The 21,663-nt window shown below is 42.5% G+C and overlaps 1 protein-coding gene across 8 annotated transcripts in view; it reads left to right on the top strand.

The window, feature by feature from the left end:
* LOC139298604 (ephrin type-A receptor 7) overlaps positions 1 to 21,663 on the top strand; it is a 138,224-nt gene that overhangs the window by 88,438 nt on the left and 28,123 nt on the right. For all 8 annotated transcript variants that reach the window (XM_070921276.1, XM_070921275.1, XM_070921279.1 and 5 more), the window contains 2 exons: positions 1,417 to 1,572; positions 5,788 to 6,117. In XM_070921276.1, coding sequence (XP_070777377.1) covers positions 1,417 to 1,572; positions 5,788 to 6,117 — 486 coding nt within the window. The remainder of the gene's footprint in view (positions 1 to 1,416; positions 1,573 to 5,787; positions 6,118 to 21,663) is intronic.

The following is a 21,663-nucleotide window of genomic DNA, read 5'->3' as shown; positions in this document are numbered from 1 at the left end:
CCCTGAGGTGTCCTCACACAGGATAACGAAAGATTTTGAGTTGGGGAAGTCTTCAACTCTGCTTCTATTATTGTCTCATATTAGGGAACTTCATTGTGCATTGTCACTTATTTAACCAGCAATTTGTCTTTTGGTAAAAACATGTATTCAACAACCATTCTAGTGATCAGTGAGGCCAACGGCAGTCACTTCTCCCACAGAAAAACAGCTAACAAGAGGCCATGACCAGATAAGGGAGAAAGAGTTAAATTGAGGGAATAAGACAAGAGGGGCAGATGACATAGAAAGACGAGGAGGGGAGAAAGGTAGAATCCAAAGCAGAGGAGAAAAAGAAAGGCATGGAGAGCGTGAAAGGGATAAGAAAGACAGATGTATTGGGAGAAGAGAGCAGAGGAGAGAGAGGTGAAGAAGGGAGCGAGCGTACCAGAGCTGTTAATGTAGACCCGCTGTTTAGAATACAGTCTCAGAAGAGAGGAGACCAGAGCATCGAGCGGGAGCTGGCTCCCTGATTTCACACCCATTATCACCTGCTACAAAGGCACGGCAAGTGGAAAATGAAACTGCATAGAGGGAGAGTGTAAAATAACCAGTTTTATTCTGTGTGTGTTTATGCACCGCCTGTTGTCACACATGCATTGTTAACTTCTGTTAACATGGTGTGTATTCTTGTGTGCTGCCCATGTAAGGTCATGAGTGCTTATCACCCTCGCCAACATTCCCACCTCTCGTAGTCTCTCTCTTGTATGCAGGAGTTGACTGTAGAGGGAGATATTTGTAAAAGAAAAATGTGGAAATCGACACCAAAATGAAGTTTTGGATTTTGCAGTTGGGTGCCTGCTCATTGCCTTGATGTGTTTGTTAAAATTTTCCTAGCTAGTTCAATCCAGTAGCAGCCTTTGATGCCATTTGCCAAGGCCACTGATCACACTTAATGTGAGAATTGTGTTTGTCAGATGGATTTAGCTAAAGTCTCCTCTACTTTTCTCCTCTAATCATATCTTTTATCTCGGCTGTACTTCCCTGTGGATTTGCTTGCTTTCTGTTTTTTTCTCCATTCATTCTTAATTTTCTCTCTCATGAATTGAAAGGGAGATTAGAGCTTTTTTTCCCCCCCCAGGCTTTAAAATGCTGCTGTGCTTAGTGGGATACTAACTTTCCATGCAAAGGAGTAAAATGCTCAAGTGATGGCTATGGCAATGGATGAAAATGGCTTTTGAGCTGAAACATTTTTATTAGCCTCTCTGTAGAAATATCTCATGGTTTTAAATTTCTTTTACATAACAATGTGTGTAATATCTGTTCATCCCCTGTGCAGAAATATGGCTTTCAATGGGATTTCCTTCCTACCTTGTTAAGATAAAGACAAATTTCTTGAACAAACCTTAATGTACTGTATTTCTGTATGTTCTTTTCCAGCGTGTCCACCTGGCTCCTACAAGATGTCCTCCAGGCAGCAGGAGTGTTTTCCCTGCCCAGCCAACAGTGTCGCAGAGGAGGACGGATCTGTGGCGTGCGTGTGCGAGGAGGACCACTTCAGAACCCCCATGGACACACCCTCGGCACCATGCACAAGTAATAAGATTATATATGTTTATGTTTGTGTGTGTCTTTCCTCTCAAATTGCACCTTTTCCTTTACTCCTGACTATCACACCGTATCACTCACGCGCCGTCTCGTTTCATCCAGACATTTTTGCATTAAGTGAGCAATTTCCGCTCTTGCCGTTGGCCTCTTCATCCTTAAAGACCACTTTGCCCGTGTGATTTAACCCGTCCTTCACCCTGCATCCTTTCATCCACCTCCCTTTTTTTTCATCTCATCACCTCTTCATCTGACCTCCACCCACCTCCCGACTGTCTGTCTCACCATTCATCCTTATTCTCCCGTCTCCAGCTCCTCCTCATCACCCCATTTCCGTGTCTCATCTCACACGACCTTCACCTCTCCTTCACCTTATACCCCTCCTCGAGTATTGCTTTCCTTTCATGTAGTAAAATACAAAGACACGTCAGGTGTGTCTTTTAATCGTCCCAGATTGTCGACCAGGAACAAGTCTGTCCCCGGAACTGGAGACAGGATACGTGCCTTGTGCTGCTCTACTGATAATAAAGTTGTGAGGTGGTTAAAGAGTTTTCACAATCTCAAAGAATGTGCACGCTCAAACAAATGTCACTTTATTTTCTTATTTCCCCTTGATAGCATGAGTAAATATAGAACATTTGCTTTCTTGTTTGAGAAAGAGTTAAAAAGTAGGGATTTATTTTGAATGCACAGTTTTAGATGTACATTTTAAGGATAACAGATAAATCCCATCCTTGTTTGACAAAATGTGTAGAGTTGGTCTTCCACAGAGAAGACATCCTCATGATCGTAGGTTATTTTATGTTTTAAGGTGGACCGACCTGTGCTTACACCCCCTTCTATTACATCTAATAGCATACACACATTATGTATCCGTCTACTGCAGCCATTTTCTCTGCCTCTTAACCTTTATCCCTTTTATCACCCATCCATCCTTCACCCCCCTCCCCCACCATCTCTCTTAACATTAGGTCCGCATTATGTATTTGTCCAAAAAGCCCATCACCCCATTTTCTCCATCATTTTGCTTAACCTTGTACTTTCTCTCCATATTCCTCCACCTTTTATCCGGGCATTACAGATCTATTTTCTTCCATACATCCATTATCCACCCCATTCACCGGACCACCCCATCTTTTTCTACCCCCCTCCACTTTTCCTTTTTGACCCCTGAACACACATTTCCCTCCTTTCTCTCTGTCTGTCTTCTTAACTCGGCCACTCATCACTCTTCTTTCTACCAGCTGCCTATTCACACATTTTTCCTCCTCTTCATCCGTTTGATCCATACGTGTTATCACCCCATTCTTCTTCCCTCTGTCAAACTGAAATCTCATCCCTCTATCCTCAAGCGACAAATTCTATAATCTCATCCCCACTGTCCACGCATTATCCGTTCATCCCTCACCTCTTACCTTTTCTCACCCGCTTCTCGCATACCGAATACCATTCTTCTCCAATAAAGATGCACTACAAGGCCAATAAGACAAAGACCATACAGGGTGGCCCTATTGATTTCTGCAGGGAGAACAGCCTATTGATATAGCTTAGTAATTAGATGGAGGAATAATGGGCTCTATATCCTGAGTGTACTCAGGGCAGTAAAACCTTAGGGTCACTAGGTCTGTGCATGTGTGTTTCTATACATACACATTCACTTGTGTGTACTAAATATGTGTAAGTGTGTGGTCATACAAGCTTTCATGGTAACTGCGATGGAGGGGTGTAATTACAATATTGATCTGCTGAGCTCTCTGATCCCTGTGTGATAACATTTATAGCAGCCTAATGACCACATTAATTACACAATTGATTCGGTAATTATGATCATCCCCAGATTTGGCTAATCCTCCGCGTGGTACGGATGGAGAAAGAGAGAGAAGTTGATGAATCTAGAATTATAATAATAAAAGGAAAAAGGAGATTTTGCCTGATGAATGAGGTTTGATATGCACACCTTATTATCTCAGCAATTAAAGAATAATACCAGTGTCATTTTATTCTTTTCCCTTTGCCATTAATGCCTGTGAAGTATCTAAACCCTAATATGTTTTCCACACTAAGAAGCTACTGCTGTCTCGTTGGAATTACAGACTCATTGTTTTAAGAATCCCTTTGAAACAGGTGAAAGAACACAGAGCTACATTATTCCAAATGAGATTCATCTTGTAATACTTCCGACATGACTAATTACCATTGTTAATGACGACTATTAACACATTTCCCATTACAGTACACTGTTAAATATTTCCTTTTGACAGTGAAGAGGCAAAGTACAACTTTGGAAACAGTAAAAGGAAATGTTTCACTGGGGACACAAATATTTCTTTGTATTCAGTTTTGGCAGAGTGGAACTGCTGCTGACAGGACTGCAATGGCAGTGATTGTAGCATAATAACTATAAGAAGAAATATCTTAAAGTAATGCATAATGTTTGCCAGTCTATGTTTCTGCAAATGGATTTTTGAAGCCAGTGGGAGCCTGTGACTTCCCAGAGGAAGTTGCAGCATAACAGTTTTAAGTTCTGACTTAGGGGAATGCATAAATGCAAACTTTCCGTAGGCCTTAATGGCAATAGTGTAAAGAAAACATCAAGAGAAAGTTTGGATTTGCTTCAGGACATCTTAAACATAGAATCAACAGGTTATTCACTCTGAATGTAAATCTCTGGTCATGATACTTAACCACACATAATAGGATACAAACTTAACATGGCTAGAAGATACAGGCTACTGAAGACAACCTGGCATAGGCTTCAATGGCAATATTCTAAAAACAACATCGAGAGCGAGTTTTGATTTGCTATGATGTAGTATGTTGGAGCAGCAGTGGAGAGGCAGTCAATGAATGGGGGGGGGGGGGGGGGTAAAGGAGATGAAGATGGACACAGATGGACAGTGAAAGAGAGCGAGAGAGTTTGGGAGGTCAAGTTTTAATAAGCGGCTCTCAGATTCAAAGATGATAAGAGAAAAAAGGGAAACTTCAAAGAGGGAGTGCAAGGCAGAGAAAGTAGAGAGACGTCTGAATAAAAGGCCCAGCTGCGTCTACATCAAATGTGTGTATGTGTGAATGCTCTCTCGGCTTATGTAACTCTGTGCTCCTCGTGTGTCTGGGAGCTGGACGCAGCTGTGGTGTGTGACGTGTTTGACAGCACGCACAGAGCAGCGCACCTTCACTTATTCATTACACAGTACATGCACACACATACAGGGACACATATAAAATTCATGGCCTTTAATGGACCTAAATCCTCTTCAGGACCTGCAGGAAAAGGCACAGGTCAGTCAGGACGCTGGCTTAGTGATGAGATACAGTCCTCTAGCCCTTTAAACACTGGACTGTATATTTTTATTTTTAGCTTTTTTTGTCACATGGTTGATTTTAAAGCGCTTGGGGTTTTAGATTACATCCAAAGCCCTGTGCATCAAACAGTGGTTTAAAGGCTGATTATGTAATTTTCCTACAGATTTCATTGGCTTCGGCTCAAGTGTCCAACCACAAATTTTGACATACACAGCTTTAGTAGTAGGCAGCTCAGACTCTTCAATGGCATCAAACTCTCATATCAAATCATATTCAGGAGTTAAAAGCCTTCTCCATGACAACTCACCTTTATTTACTGATTGCAAGTGGAGGATTTGTTCCACGCAGCCCTGTTGACATCAACACATAACGGACAAACTTGTTATCCACGTTCATGCAAGCACACGTTCAGACAAAAGGCAATAAAGTCACGAGTTAGAAATCCAAACACACAGCTACTGCTTTTAGTCCTAGTCTTATTCCCAAGTGTTTTTCCTGCCTGTCTGCATCATCAATAATCCCTCCTCCACCCCAATCCAATAAACGTTTGTTTTTAATTCCCACTGCCAAACCATAACAATGCCACATGAGCTAGTGCAACAACTCCACATTTTCAATTGCCTCTTCCCATTAGGGTCTAATGGTTCTCCTCAAAACAATTGTCTGTTAACAGCAAATCCTGGATAAAACAGGATTATGATAGCATGATGTACAAACTGAGCTCATGCAATCACCCCATAATGCCCAATGCACTTCACATCAGTCATGTGAAAAATGTCTTTATCCAGGTGGGTTTTCCAGAAAAGCTCAGCTTCACATTTACATTTTAAAAAAAAAGAAAAAAAAAAGGCTTCTTCAGGGCTGTAACAATGAACCAAAATGCAATTTGTCTTGTCTCTCCAGGGCCCCCCTCCCCACCTAGAGACCTGGTCTACACCCTGAAGCAGTCCACACTGATCTTGGAGTGGGCCGCACCATCCGACACAGGAGGCAGGGCGGATCTGACCTACAGCGTGGGGTGCCGGCGGTGCGTCGCGAGGCAGTGCGAGCCGTGCGGGGCGAGCGTTGGCTTTGTGCCTCAGCAGGTCGGCCTGACGGAAAGAACGGTGACTGTGGTCAATCTTCTCCCCAACACCAACTACACGTTTACCGTAGAAGCCTTGAACGGAGTGTCAGAGCTGCTGCCCAACAAAAGGTTCTACACCCAGGTCAACGTGTCAACAAGCCTGCCTGGTGAGTCCCAGATTGATCCTTAAAAATAACCTCACACCGTAAACAAATTCACAAACAGCATGTACAAGGAAAGGGCATTTTACATTTTAAATTCCAGCACAAGTCTGCACAGTCGGGAAACAAACAACAGCTGAGCAAGAATGAGGTCATGCATCTCAACAAAGAAGACGTACAGACAAACCAGCACACTTGAACATCTCTTAAATGCTTTGTGCTACATCACGTGTCAGCTAAAGATGAATTTTAAATAAGATGTATGTGTTTCTCAATTTGAATATCTTGCCGTAGACCACATTTTAAGGAAGTCTTGGAGGAGCTTGCAGATTTGACCAAGTTTGTAGCAGATTTTCCAAAAGGTTAAGATGCAGATCTAAGGTGTTAGATTGTGCTGTAGTTTAAAAACCTTCCTGTGGGGAAAAGACTGTCTTCACAACTACAGGATATAATCTTTTGTGATCAGTTTTACTGCAAAGCAGCCTAAGATATAGCCTCACACAATAAATCTATGGCCTTAGCTGTGTGAAATAGCACATAAGTGGAGGCAGCTGTCAATTCAGCAAGGGTGGGCAGCTTATGCCTACACACACACACGGCGACAAAGTACATGCTGTCTGTTTCTCTGTTCATAAATAGATTTATGTGTCCTCTCAGACACACAGTGACCTTTAAATAAGTAAATTCTCAATATGCATACAGCAACATACAGTACTGTACGCAGATAGACAGAGGCAGCATTCAAAACCAAATGTGCGTCCAGTAGAGTGACTTTCATTTGTTTTTGTATGCTTACAGCAACACAGACTCCTTCCCCATACTAACAGCGTGCCCGTCATTGCAGACGGAGCAAAAAGTCTCACCGGTGGAGGTGGTCTTATTTTCATCAGCAGAAGTCTTCAGCAGGCCATTAGCCAGGGGCTTGAAAAAGCACTTTGCCAAGTAGCTGTGTCAACCAGCTCTGCAACTGCATTATTTGAAGGAGCTCAAGTGTGAAAAGACCACACACACACACACTCACAATAAAAAAAAAATGTACAAGAACACATTCTGGCTTGAACGCTGACAAATACTCTCTAATACACAAATGCACACATACATTAACCTGTCATACCTACTGTGCATATTTTCTGAAAAGGCTTGTTTACTCTGTTTCTTTTGGCAAATACTTCATTTGAAAATGCCGAACAAACTCTCCGAAGAGAGTGACGCATAATGAAGCAAATGTAGTATGAGGGCAGAGAGACAGAAAGGTGCTGCACAAGGAAGCAGGTGATGGAGAAACAATGAGAAAGTGAGAATGGCAGAGTGGGTTTTTGCCACTAATTGGAAATTAGCTTAGAGAAATGTGCTGTATAATGAATGAAGAACTGCTATATGCGAGTGCAGCGCTCAGTGGGCGTCTCTTGAGCTATAACAGTTTGTTTATGATAGCAAAGTTACTCTCACTTTATTGATTAAGGAAGTAAGAGGCTTTCATGTAAAGAAACACATGCATTGAGTCTTTAAGTTCATGTGTTGGAAGTGGGGCTCATGACTGAGATTGTGCCTCTGTGTGTACAAAGAGGATAGCTTTAAGGAGATTGATGTTGAGAGTATTTATAATTAATGTTTGTGCTTCTCAGTGGCCCAGATTCTCTTGTTGACCAACTGTAGATGTTATGTAAGTGTAACATCTGGACCACATAGAGTGAGTGAGAGGCTAAAGGACAGCTTTACTGTATGTGCATGCACCAGATCTCTGTACTGTACAACATCAGGGACATGTGGTTAAGAGCTGATGTCACTGTCGCTGTTGAGACTGCAGTTTGTTTTTCCAGAAAGGTCATTTTGTTTTGCAAGGACAATAGTTATTTTTTTCCTTTTAATCCTTTGGTAACCCCATTCAGCATGCTTGCATTCCATTAATGGTATTTTTAAAATTGAAGCTGCATGAAGCAATATTTGACCACTAGGGGTCAGAAAGACAAAGTAATGGCTCAGACTACCATTGCAAGAAGTTATAGCAAACCTTTTAGCAAACATTTGCCTTCTTACACATCTAGCAGACACAGACCATCATGGCCATCTTATTGTAGGCCACCTGACAAATTAAATTCATCGTTCACTGTCCATTTGACTCTTGTTTGGTGCACCTAATCCTGAGAAAACTCCTAGCTGCTAAAAACTTTCTTTACCTGTCACTGGTTTACTTTATACCTCTGCGTTTTTGTGCTGAGGTGATTGTGTGCTTTTGGCTTGTCTGAGCTTGTTTGCTGAAAACTTCTGCTTCCACTTTTCTTATAGGGGGACTAGTGAGAGTCTTGAGACTCAACCGTACGGTGGAAGTGTGTAAGGAGGTTAAAGAAAAAGCTAAAAGAAGCTAGGCTGCGTAGAGTGGTTCAGCACCATGAGTAACACCTTACTTGGATTGAAGTGATTCAATGTTTTATCAAAAATATGACTTTATGCAGTTTTGACCTTGTCCATGGGAAGCTTTAGTCACTGATATGGTGAAGTTTTATTGACCCCATCTTTTGATTCACAGTGCTAATATCTTTTGCCAAAAATATTTCCAAAACACAGCACATTAAATAAATACCAAGAGTCCTTTCGACTCATACCAGACTCCTTTATCTGACATCAGTTAAAATGTACGATAGCATGGCTGACACTAACATGTCTAACAAGCTGCAACTTAGCCGCCTTCAGCTCGCTAAAGGGATTTAGCTAGCCGAAAACCCCAAGCTACAAGGTTAGGGACACTATATCAGAAAAGGACAAACCTGTGGTGATTACTTTTCTCATCCCCACAGTTCTTTCAACCTTTCTCCCCTTTATCTCCCCTTACCTGTCCGTGTGTCTTGTCAGCAGTTGCCATGGCGTTGATTTGTGGTTATTATGGGGTATTAGGGTGTGAGTTTGTCCCGCTAACCGTGTCATCCAGAGGGATTGGACAAGGGGTTAGGAGAGTGTGTTTGCAGGGGTTTCAGAAGACTTTCTGTGTCAGGGAGGATTTAGACTGACATTTGGTGTCGGGTGTTTAATGCAGCCTGTGTGTGTGTGTGTGTGTGTGTGAGAGAGAGAGAGCGCTTTAAAAAATGATATTTGATTTTGAAATGTCCTTTAGAATTACTCTCTGTGTGTCTTGTCTTACCACTCTCTTGACTTCACCAGACGCATGTCAGCTTTTGTTCAAAGACCTGTGGTTTCCGCACATGAGCAGCAGAGCACGGCTCAGATCAACAGCCAACCAACTAAAGTTCAGCTAAACCCTCTTGCCTGCTCTGCTCAGTGGACAACTCTTCCTTGGGGTCAAGTGGGTCGGGGCTGCGTGAGTGTTTGTGTTAGAGGGCTGCAGTGGGATGAGGAACCTGCTCAGTTGTATCAGGCATGGGATATATTTTCAGTAATGCTGGTGGAAATAGTCAGCATCTTCAACATAAAACAAAAATAAAGCTTGAGATGGGTGAAACTTGAGATAGATAACATATATATATATATAAATATATATATGAAATATAAGAAACCTTTATTATTATCAGATTTAACAAAGCATATAAATGCCTTGTCTTCCAATAAACTATCTCTGAAAATATGGCACGCAATGAAGTCATGTAGTTGGATATACATTCAAAAGAAATCGGCATTTGGTATCTGAACTATCAGAGAAACAGGGACAGACCCATAACATTTTGTCCAATTTAGCACCTATTGCCTCAGACTAAATCCATAAGGACTCTGTGGGTCTTATTTTCGCTACGGGATAAGCCCAACAGATTTTCAATAGAAAACATTGTTGGGGGTGGGAGTGATCAGATCCTCTGTGCACAGCGTGATCTGATGGGATAGCATATAAATAGCACGCCACTTTTAAGGACATTTCGCGTGTCATTTAACACCATTGGAGATCAGACATTTTAGGAGTTTTGGACGTGCAGGAAAGGACAAAGTTCGTCAGGTGACCTTGTCGTCATGGTAACAATAATAAACACGTGGCTGACATTGTGAAATGGTCGCAGTTTGACTTTAGGCACCAAGACTACTTGGTTAGGTGTAGGAAAAGATAGCGCTGTGTTAGTCAAATACGTTCATTTATGAAGGCAGCCTAAGTTAAAATAAGTCACTGGGTGAAAGTCCTGTTTGTTTGACCCATCCATTCACCCCGACCACCTCCTCTTGTAGACTTTCACTCTTTATACTACATCACCTGACATTTTTATTGTCTGGCAGTTGTGCATAAAATGACAGACCGTCTCTGCACAATGTAATCAGTGGAGACTAAATGGCGTGAAAAGCCAAAATGCGTTGTGATAACATGCAAAATAACATTTTGTGATATACCAGGGTGGGTCAGCTCATCTGCAGGAGCAGGCTGTAATGGTCGGTACAGCCAGGTCAGGTACAGAATCGAAAAAAAAAAGATTCCTGCGCAGACCTCAACCTTGTGTCCGTACATGTGTGTGTGCCTCCACACCAAGACTTTACACCATCAAAACTCACTGACCTTTATGAATACTGCAGCAGGGATTTGGAACAAAGCTAACACATACCAGCACACACACACTCTCACTTTCCTGTTCCCTCTTGCCACCTCATCATCTCTTCATTACTTTTTGCTTTTTCTTTTTTTTTTAACCTGCTCCTTTACCTCTTCTTTTTTTACCCTCTATTTCCTTCCTCATTTCCCCTACCTCATCCTTTCCTGCTCTCCCCATAAACTCACTATTCTTAGATGGTAATTTCTCTCCCTCCTCCTCCTCCTGCCTCTTCCATCCACAACCTTCCTCTCTTTCTTTCGCCGCCTGTCTTGACATAATCACAGCTGCCCTCTTCTTCCTCCTCACCCCTCTGCTTCTCTCTGTCCTCTCTACAACTCTTTCCCCGTCTTCTCTTGCTTACCATATTTGTTTTTCTGGGCACGGCAAGCTTGTTGACAGCGGGTGGGATGGTTTAGCTGGCAGTTGAGGGCCAAGAAAGCCTAAGGATTTAAGGGCACGGTCTGAGATTGGGAGAGAAGTCGCTAATGGGTGTTATATTATGGCCAAAAAAACCCTAACCACACACATGGACACACAGGGGGTCAATTTACATCTCTGCAAATGCTAAGAATTTCTTTCTTAGTGGATGAAAAGCATCTGAAACAGCATTTTAAAGCTAGTGACATTAAACTCAAACCGGATGCTTGCACATGCACTGTGGAGGAGTGGATCTCTCCCAGACAGACGGGGTTTTATCAGGACTCTCCAGGCCACCAAGGGGAAGGGGGGAGTTTTGCATGGTGTGTCAAGGATGGATGGATGGATAAAAGGGAAGAGGGGAGAGGGGGATAGAAACATGACTGGAGTTGCGTGAGGAGGAGATGGGGCATGGGCTGGGTAAATGGGGGATCAGTTTTGCCCAGGGCTCATGGGGCCCCTTATCCAGCTGTGGATTAGGGATGCATATATATGTGTGTGTGTGTGTGTGTGAGTGTCTGCTCTGCGTGCACCAGGCCATACATTTTGATGTGTGTGCTTCACCATGCCTGCATGCCATACGCTCTGTGCATTGCTTCATGCTTGATTTGTATATAAGCAAGAAAGGATGCGATAATGACATCTTGCCTCAGAATTGTTCAGTGCATGTGTGTGTGTGTGTGTGTGTGTGTGTGTGTGTGATCAAAACACACTTGGGTTGAATGTCTTGGCCCCCAGTGGTACATCCAAAGCGCTTTAGCTGAGCCAGGGAAGAAGAGAGGGATGCAGGAAGGCTGTGGAGATGGGGTGGAGGTGCGGGTCAGGGAGGAGGAAGGATTGGCATTTCAATATCCTGAGAGGATTACTGGCCGGGCTTTAGATGGCTGGTCCCCGCGGAGTTACATGGGCCTGAGAGATGAACGCATAAAGGGAGGAGAGGAGAGAGGGATGAATATAGAAGTGGAGGGATGGGGAGAGGTGAGCGGTGTAGCATTGTGAGCAGAATGCCTTCTGGGTGCAGGGGAGAGGAGGCGCAGGGTGGAGAGCAAAAGTGAGAATATATGGATTTCTTTCAAAAATGGTGTGCATACAGTAGAAACTTTTTTGTCTGAACTATCTGGTGCTTTTAAACAAGTAAGTGCAAACTGCATAAGGGGCACATTTACAAGTTATTGTGTGGATACAAGTCATGAGCTGAGAGGCGCACATTAAGGTCTAGAGATAAAAAAGAAGAAATGGAAGAGGTACATAAAGAGAACAACGAGAACAACGAGAAGCAAGCGAGGAAAAGTGAGACGAGCAGCACAGGATGTATAATGTAACAGTACAGGAGAATAAAATTGCAGAAATCTTAGGGAATGTGGTCGAATCCTGGTATCAATGGTGAAAGAAGTTCTCAGATTTCCATTTACTAAAGTACCAATAGTGCAATGTGAAAATACACCACTCCAAGAACAGAATTATCAGCTAAATGTACTCAAAATAACAAAAGTAAAAGTACTCATTCTGTAGGAGGAAAGGTGAAGGTTTTATATTCATATATTGTAAAGTTTGTTTTTTGTGACATATTGAAGAGATGTACCTCTTTGGGCCTTGAACAGTCACTTTAATTAAATCCTCCGAGAATGTTAGAGTAGGAATCTTTCTTTGGTGGAACTGTTAAACGATTCATGAGCATCTGAAACGATGACAAGAGGCCCCGACCAGACACAGGAGTCACAAGCCAAATAGGTTTGGAACCGCTGATAAAATCTTAAGCAATGGATTGTATTTTAAAAGCTTATTAAATGCATTTTTCTATGTAAAATCTATAGCTGTCAAATAAACATAGTCGAGTAAACAGTACAGTATTACAGTAGAAGAGTAGAAGAAAAGGTAGATTAAATTGGAAATGATCAAGTAAAGTAGAAGTACCTCAAAATTGGCTGAATGTACTTTACTTGGCACCACCGCCTGGTACAGTATACCATGTCCTGTTGGGTCAAAGGAGCTGAGGAAAGCTGAATATTGGCTGTTTGAGTGATGGAAGGAAGATAAGAAGGGAGGCCAAACAGAACGATGGAGTTGTCTCTGACTCTCATGCTGTAGCACCTGAGTGCCCGTAATATTAATTATAATATAAGTTTGAGCCTAAATTAATTTCAGATCACACCTTCCCTGCATCATGACAGAAAAAAAACTGCCAAGTAATATTTTTGTTTTTTCCTCCACTGAGTGAGTGCTCCTCTGCTTCTTTGTCATTTAGTTTTCAGTATCCTTTTTTTTTTTTACACCTCTCCACCTTCTTTCCCCTGATCCCCGCCTCCAGCCCTCTGCATGGAGGCGTTTGGATCCTTTTTGCCTCCTTAATTAGAAGTGATGGGAAGGTGAGGCTTCAGCAGGCACCAAATGAATAGAGTCATCAAGCTACTTTTCAGGACTATAGCCCAGCCACTTAAGACGCTTTTTCACCCTGTGATGGGAATTTTAATTGCCTACCTCTTGGCTTATAATTGGAGTCTATGAAGAGGCACTCTCAGGGTCTGTGTGCTCTGTATGTGGATTTTACTGGCTGTTTCTTGTTGTTTGGGGAATTGTGGTGTTCACTTATGAACAAAAACAAAGCTCAGAGGTAGTTGATGACATACTCACACTCAATGTTATCCTCGTAATCAGAGTATTATACGGGGCTTGAGGGCTGTCTTTGATGCACATCTTTTGCCAAACCCCTCTCAGGAGGGGAGAGAGAAACAGGTGAAAACACAAACTCTTATCGTCACGAAGACACAAGAAAGAAAAGTTCAAACTTCAAAATCATTCTCATCCCTCATTTTCTCCGTCTAATACCTTGTGAGGTCTTTGTCGTGCCTCTGTCGAGAGAGCTTTGCTGTGTTTGTGTGTGCGTGCCATCTTTGTTTTTTTGTGGGGTTTGTTGCTGGAGGGGAGGGGAGGTTGACGGCGTCCTGCTGTGCGGAAGAGAGAGAGGGAGTTGTGTCGAGATGCAGCTGTCTTCTGAATGACAGCGTACTCCTCTCTGATACAACAGTAGGTGGGTGACAGACAGCTCATCAGACCATCATTGCATGCACACAGACACATACACACCTCTTTCTTGTTCACTCGGGATCATTTTCAAACTGTTGGCTACAAAACAGGATATACTTTTTTGTGCAAGGGACATTTTGATTGAAGGACTCTAACTTGAAGTGGAGTATTTTTATATTATATTTTTGTTTAAGTAAAAGATCTGAATACTTCCTCCAGCACTGCATTCTCCAAAGCTAGCTTACACTATATGAGATCAGCTCCTCCCTCAACATGTATACTCGTACTTGACTTGACTTTTCACTTGCACTATGTCAGAAGCAAAAGAAAGAGGATGTAGTGATGTGAGCGTAAGTGTGCATGCATTTGCGCTCCTTCCAAGTCTGTCAGGGCAGATAGAGCTTTCTTCACCTTCTTAGCCAATCTCCTGCAGCAGGCTTGGGTCAGCCACTCTACAGTATGCGTGTGTTTTTGTGTCTGAGGCCTGTGTTTTTATTTGTTGGAGGCTCCGGGCACAGGCTGTCTGGCTTGACGGACGTGTCGTGATCAGACCATGCCTCTGCCTTTAGGCTAAAGCACACTGGGCCCCAACGAGTGTTCAGAATCAGTCGGTGTGCAGCTGTCAAGAGCAGTTTAAGCAAGTCTGCCCCAGTCGCTCTGCCCTGGTGGGAGTGTGGGATGCCAGATTTGACAGATTTGTAAGCTCAGTAAAGGCTGAGCCAACGAGTAATAGGTGGTTTTTGACATACAGCGTGTTTCATAGATTTCAAGTTTATATTCAGGGTGTTTTTGCACAGCTGGATTATGTTGATCAGGCCCTTTTTGAATGTGTCATACAGCGAGAGACTCTTTGTCCCACTCGCTTGTTCGCTCGCTGTTCTTGTCTTTCTCTCGCCCGCCCACCTACTGACTGACACATTTAATCATTCCATCACCGAGACTCTCCTCTCAGTTACACACACAGACATGCACACACTTAGGCGGAAGTCCCTGCAACATATAATCTTGTAGTTTAGATGAAAATGTGCTATCCAGGTCTGTACCTTTCCTCCCCCTCTCAGACAGAAATATCCAAATGTGTGTGTGTGTGTGTGTGTTGAACCTAGACAGGAGTCATTCCCTCTAAACACCTCCCCTCCCCCTTTTTTCCTTTTACTGATATGAATTGTAATAACCCCAAATAATACCCGTCTCTGACTGCATCTACTCACCTTGCCTCCTGGATAATATCGCGTCTCCCTTCCTCCTCCTTTCCCACTGTTGCTTCTTATTACAGCATAATCCTACTTTGGTTATTTGGTGCAGAGCAGAATAATTGTGTGCATGTATGTGTATTTGGGATGAAGCGTCCAGGTGGTTGGATGCTGATAGGACAGATTAGACTGAGTGGTGAGCAGGGACAGGTTGCCAGATAGCGCTCCACTGCTGGGGGAGGCCGATAGCCACAGATTAAAACAGCAAGACCTGCTGCAAGATAGTGAGACCTGGGTAGCGTAGCTGCTCTTATATACAGCATCATTAGATTGGGATGCAATCACATTCATGCACATATAACCACCTGGTGCATCGTGAAATAAAGATGATGCAATTTTGAGCAGAATAGTTTGGAATTGTCTAAATGTTTGTTACCAGTCCGTCATGTCTTCATTCATTATGCACTCAAAGAAGTGAATAATGAATTGAAAATGTTCAAAGATTCTTATACATGGCAGCTTACTTTAGTCAGCCACCATCTCATAGGGGTTCACTTTAAAGAAAGAAACACTGACTGTGTATTTTTGTTCAAAAATATTATCAAAGCTGTACTTAAATGCCTTAATAGCACACTTTAAAGCTATAATATTGCATATTTGCTTTATTACCATTATTTTCTATCATGCTTTTAAATGTATTTAGCTGTGTTGTTCAAATCTGAAGCAAGGTTGCTTTTAATTGCTAGTGATTTCATTGTAACAGCTAGATGTAATTCTTCAATGTCCCACCTTTTTTCTCACATCAAAGAGCTGCTGAAAACCTCTTCTAACTGTGTGCTTTTAATTTAGTCAGTACAAAGAATGCATTGCTTTCAGGTCTGAGAGGATGCTACAGTGTCTCTCCTCACAAATGATAGTTGAAAATGTGCAGCGGTGGATTCCAGCTTCAGATAGTTCAGTGTTCAGATATTTGAATAGTTACAGTCTGAGTGAAATCCGTCGAGGAGCTACAATAAATGCAATGGTACGTTATTCATTTTCTGACACACTTTTTGTATTGTTGAAGAGTTTAGCTTGTAGATGCACATACTGGAGAGTTAAAATGACTGCAAATACTTGAAAAAGTTTGCCACACAACTACTTGGCCGTTTGAAACTTTAATGATGTCATTAAAGAAATGCATGTACAAATGTACACTCTGCTGGGATTTTGGAACCACTGACAGAAATGCTTGTGGCAGTAGGTGTAGAAAAAGCCCCAGGGACAGCCGAACCAGGAAAAACTTAATGTTCCCACTCCTCTGCTGTCAGTCACATAAATCGTTGCACCATACGTTTAACCCCAGGTAGAAGACAGTGGTGCTGTGCCCAGGGGGAACAACGCACTTGCTTCCTATTAACCCTTTGAACATGAACAGGCCCGACAGATACAGCTCTCTCAATCATTTCTGCCTACGACTTACTGCTACACGCTCCCTACCATCTTCTTCTCTTCATTCCGAACACACATGCAGTCACTCGCTCTTTAATATGCGTAGGCACACTGGAGCGCGTAAAGTTGCACAGGTGGTGGAGATGGTGAGAAGTAGAACAATGAAACCCCCCTCCTGACAAGATGGATGTCATCGCAGCAGAGGCACAAACAGGCCTGCGGGGAACAGCGGATTCCCCCGAGAACAGAGATGGAGACGGAGCTGTGTCGGGGAAATGGAGAGATAAGGAGATGGAGAAGACGGCGAGAGAGAATTTCCAGAGAGAGGACCGGTAGAAGCGAGGAAGGGAAGGAAAAGAGAGGGGAAAATGTATGAATGACTGCAAGATGTTCAGCCGAGCTTCTGCCGTCACCCCTGGGGAGAGCAGCTCCTCTGCCTGTCTCCTTTGATAACAAAACAGAGATGCCAGTTGCACCGCAGATGCCTCTGTACACATGCATGCAGGGGCCTACAGCAGCAGCTGCCATTTTGTGCCAATGTCTATTCATAGATCTACCTGCCATAGAGACCTGAGCATAGAGCTGCCTCATAACCCCCAGTGTCTGCAGCATTGGGTATCGTGAAACGGGTCTGAATTGGAACTTTTAAGAAGCGAGGGATTTGTTAATTTTGTTTTCATTTCACAGGACCACCTGTGATTCTGTCTATATCGCTGATTATGCACGCACCAACACACATGCACAGTGTTTACAATATGCCGGACTGTGGGTAGAACTTTAAAGGGCAACATGTTATCACCACAGGAAAATAACTTTAAGATACATGGGAAGAAGCCCGTCTTACATTATGAAGCATTTACTGCAGTGTGGCGTAAGATTTAAGAGAATCAGCTAACTTCATCCAAAGTAAAAGGTAGCAGATACTTAAATAGTGCATGGCATGGATAGGGAATGGATAGACTTTTGCTGTAAAACCAAAAATAATCTTTACGGCTGCTGAAATCTTCTACATATTTCGATTCTTCACTTATTCAAATAATGTGAAAAGAGTCAAACCTGGCTTTATCGTCTGGAGTTGTCTGGCTTGAGTTTGTGACAAATGTCTCAAGGGTGTAGAAATGTGCTAACAGTTGGGATTCAACAAAAACTGAATCAGAATCTATAAAACCTAACCCAGCCCTAACTTGTACTCACAGCCTGTGTACGTTTAATCACTGAGAGGTGCAGCTGTGTGCTGCCTGTTTGCCATTTTGTGCCAAATTCCATCTATTACACTTCCTCATGCCTCACTTTTTTCGCTCTCATCATAGTGTCCCTTTGAAGTCTATAGACCATTATCTGTGCCAGTGATTGGTATGTGCACAGCAAAGCTTTCATACAGGATCTTATCAAAAGCTGTATATCTTTGTGTCGAGTGCCTATCAGTGTGTCTGCCATGTGATTTCTGCTGTATGATGGGGCTTTGAAAACGTCTGCTCTGTACTTCCACAGCAGAGCTGGAGAGGCTTATTGCCCACAAGGCCATCACCTCTTCTATATTACTTGCGAAAATCATTGTGCAATTGTGTGTGTTTTCTCTGTGTGTGTGTGTGTGTGTGTGTGTGTGTGTGCGTGTGTGTGTGTGTGTACATGTGTGAGTGCAAAAGCCATTTCAGACGGCAGTCGGCATCGATTTCTTCCTCTCAAATACGACGCCAAACCCAACACAACCCACCATTTGCTGCCATACAGTCTTGTTTGTGCCGTGTGTGTGTGTAGAAGTGGTGGTCGTGCAGTATCTGCACTTATGCCTGTCTGTGTGAACAGCTGAACACTTGTGTGTGTCTTGGAAACTATTATATCCACATAGTAACCATTGCTCCATAGTTTGTGTCCAAATTCTTCATAGATACACAAATAACATCGGCATTTGGAAACGATCAAGCCTTTCTCATCATTCTTTGTGACTTCTTGTTCCTGGAAGACATTCTCTGGATGATATGGTACTGCAGATAAATAGATTGCAGCCACATGTTCTCTTTCCTTTCTTTCTCTCTCTCAACCCAACCGGTCCAGGCAGATGACCGCCCACCCAGAACCTGGTTCCTGTTAAAAGGGAGTTTTTTCCTCCCCACTGTCGCCGAGTGCTTGCTCATGGTGGGAACTGTTGGGTCTCTGTAAACAATATTATAAAGTGTACGGTCTAGACCTGCTCTATATGAAAAGTGCCCTGAGATAACTTCTGTTATGTTTTGGCGCTATATGAATAAAATTGAATCGAAGTTAATTGAATAGATAACAAAGTGGAAGTAGCAGCAGCACACATCAGATTTAAATGCTGGTGCATTTTTTCTTTTGTAGTTTCACCATAAAATATGTTTCAGAAGCTACAAAGAACAGCAGCTGAGTTCTTCAGGCCTTAGGAAAAGTCACTTCCACTTGAATATGAAAGTTTGATCACATGTATTAGTACATGTTATACCATATACACTTATATAGTGAATGCCTCAAGGGTTTCGAAACTTTTCAGACACTGCTTGTTTGCCTGCCACAGAAGTTCGAGCCCACTTCTTTTCGGCTGCAGAGGTGGAGACACCACCTTAACCGGTGTGTTACTCTTGCATTTGAGCCTTCCAGTGATCGCCTGTAGTATCGATTGAGAAATTGTGCGCATCTGTTTTTTATGTGTGTCAGACTGAGCTTTGTGATCTGGGGTTTGGAGGCAGACACCAGTCCTATGCATGATTCAGCACACAAGGAAGAAGAGAATAGCATACAACAGTCTGCAGTAGATGGGGAGCAGGTTGACACTGTGTTCTTGGTGTTAGAGGTGTAGTTTCTCTTTGTGTTGGGTGGCAGGGACTTTGAGAAACTATCTGTTAGAACTTCCTTTCACTCTTAATGTCATCTTATTACCTAGCTCCTTCTCTTTTCTTTTTGCCACCTGCTCATCTCACCTGTGCACTTTATACTCAACCCCCCCCTCTGCTTTTCATGTACTGTGGGATTAATGCCTTTATTTTCTAATGAGCTGGGCTGCAGTCTGTTTCCTCTATACTACATAATAAACACCCGCACAGATTCATTAATCATTGAGAATAATTTCTCTGCGAGTGTTTATTTACTTTCCTGTGTACTGTTCATTAGCATCTTTCCTTCTCCTTCAGTGCCTTTCTTTTCTCTCCCCCTGCTGCTTACTGTATACATCTGTCGCTTATGTTGCATTCACATTATGTGCGGATATTCCTCAGAATGCCTCAAAGCATCTGGACACTTTGAATGTTTATGATTATTATTTTTTCCACAGTTTCTCACATTCAACAGACATGAAATTGGTATGTTTTAAAGCAAATCAAAATCACAGTACCACCTCAAACAAACAAACACTGACTGGATTTATATATACATTGTATATATAAATTTCAGCTATTTTATTTCCACTTTTCTGTAAAATACATGGGGCTCTAAACTTCATTTATCTGGTCAAAGATCGGAGAAATGCCAAACAAAAGCACAAGAAAAATGTGTAGCTAGGTGGGTGATTTTACTAAAGTGCGTGCCGGTATATAATGCTGACATTATCGTTGTCGTCTGTGGAGATTTAATTGATTTCTACATGTGTTTTTTTCTTATTTTCTTTTCATAATCAGTATAAAAAGCAGCCTGAATAGAAATGACACAATGATGACTAACTGCAAAGGCTCATTGAATCCAAATTATTATTATTTTTTTAATTAAAATGTCATGTTGAATTGTTGTTGATTCTGAATTTGCAGTTTAAATTTTTTTGATTTTAAAAAGGCCAGAGTCACAATTTTTTTTGTCACACATGCAGGCTTATCATACTGTCTGGACTTTCTCCCTCCTCGATTCAGCTTGATTGGGCAGACATAACATGCAATGATAGATTCAGCGCTCATTGGGGCACACACACACACACACAAACACATACACCCTCCTTGCCTCTATGATACAAAAATCCACAGAAGCCACCATGAATAATGGATAATACCTGTGTTTTCAGAGACATCAAAAAACAGGTGGAGGTGGAGATGGACAGTGAGAGAGAGACACAGACAGATCGAGTGTGTCTTTGATTCGCTGCCTAAAATGACTGTATTATCCTGCTTGTTTGAGAGGAGCACTGAAGGAGCTGCACAGATGCTTTGTTTGTGTATGTGGTGAATTTTCACATAGTTTTGCTCGCGTGTGAGTGACAGGCAGAACACATTCATTAGTGTGGCTGTTTTTCACAGAGGAAAGAGATGAATTGACGGTTAAAGGTCGGGGGGAGAGATGAGCAGGAAGTGGGTAGAGCAGGACAGAGAAGCAGTCAACTGATGGGGTGACTGAGGGGAGAATGAGAAAGGATGGAATCAAAACAGATAGCAAACAGTAATTGAATGAGGGACAGAAAGACACTGCAAGAAATAAGGAAAATGCACTTCAGTGCCTAGAAAATCCTGAGGATCATGTGTTTTTGAAAGGGGGATATTGAAAGGCGTTTAAATAAGCACTAAACCAGCAATAATTATCATCCATCACAAAAAACTGACAGACAACACCCCTTACCCTCCCCTACTAATCCTAACCCTACTGGCCTGAATGGCAGCGCTCTACCCAAACATAAAGGCCTTGTGACTAAGCTAACTGCACCCCTTTATTTCTTAGTATTTTTGAGTGACATCCCATTTTCCAACTTCATTATACATGGCATAATTAGCACTTAGGGAAGAGTGGGTGGTGCTTGCTGATCATCATACTATGTGCTGCCTGTCATTTGTTGACACAGAAACAAAGAGCTGGTCTTTCCTTGGTAATGAAATTGTTTGCTTAGCGAGCCAGCGCCATTACACACCGCATCTAAATTTGGAAAGCTTTGTGCGGATAATTCATCTTCTGTTTTGCTCTCTATTGTGATCAATAAGAGATGAAATATCTGTCAGGGCGAATTTCACCGCGGCTCTCCCAGATTGAGTCAGAAAAAG

Source organism: Enoplosus armatus, chromosome 16, assembly GCF_043641665.1.
Source record: "Enoplosus armatus isolate fEnoArm2 chromosome 16, fEnoArm2.hap1, whole genome shotgun sequence".
NCBI classification, from domain to species: Eukaryota; Metazoa; Chordata; class Actinopteri; order Centrarchiformes; family Enoplosidae; genus Enoplosus; species Enoplosus armatus.
Note: the sequence above shows the minus strand (reverse complement) of the source record. Positions and strands in the feature narration are given on the sequence as shown.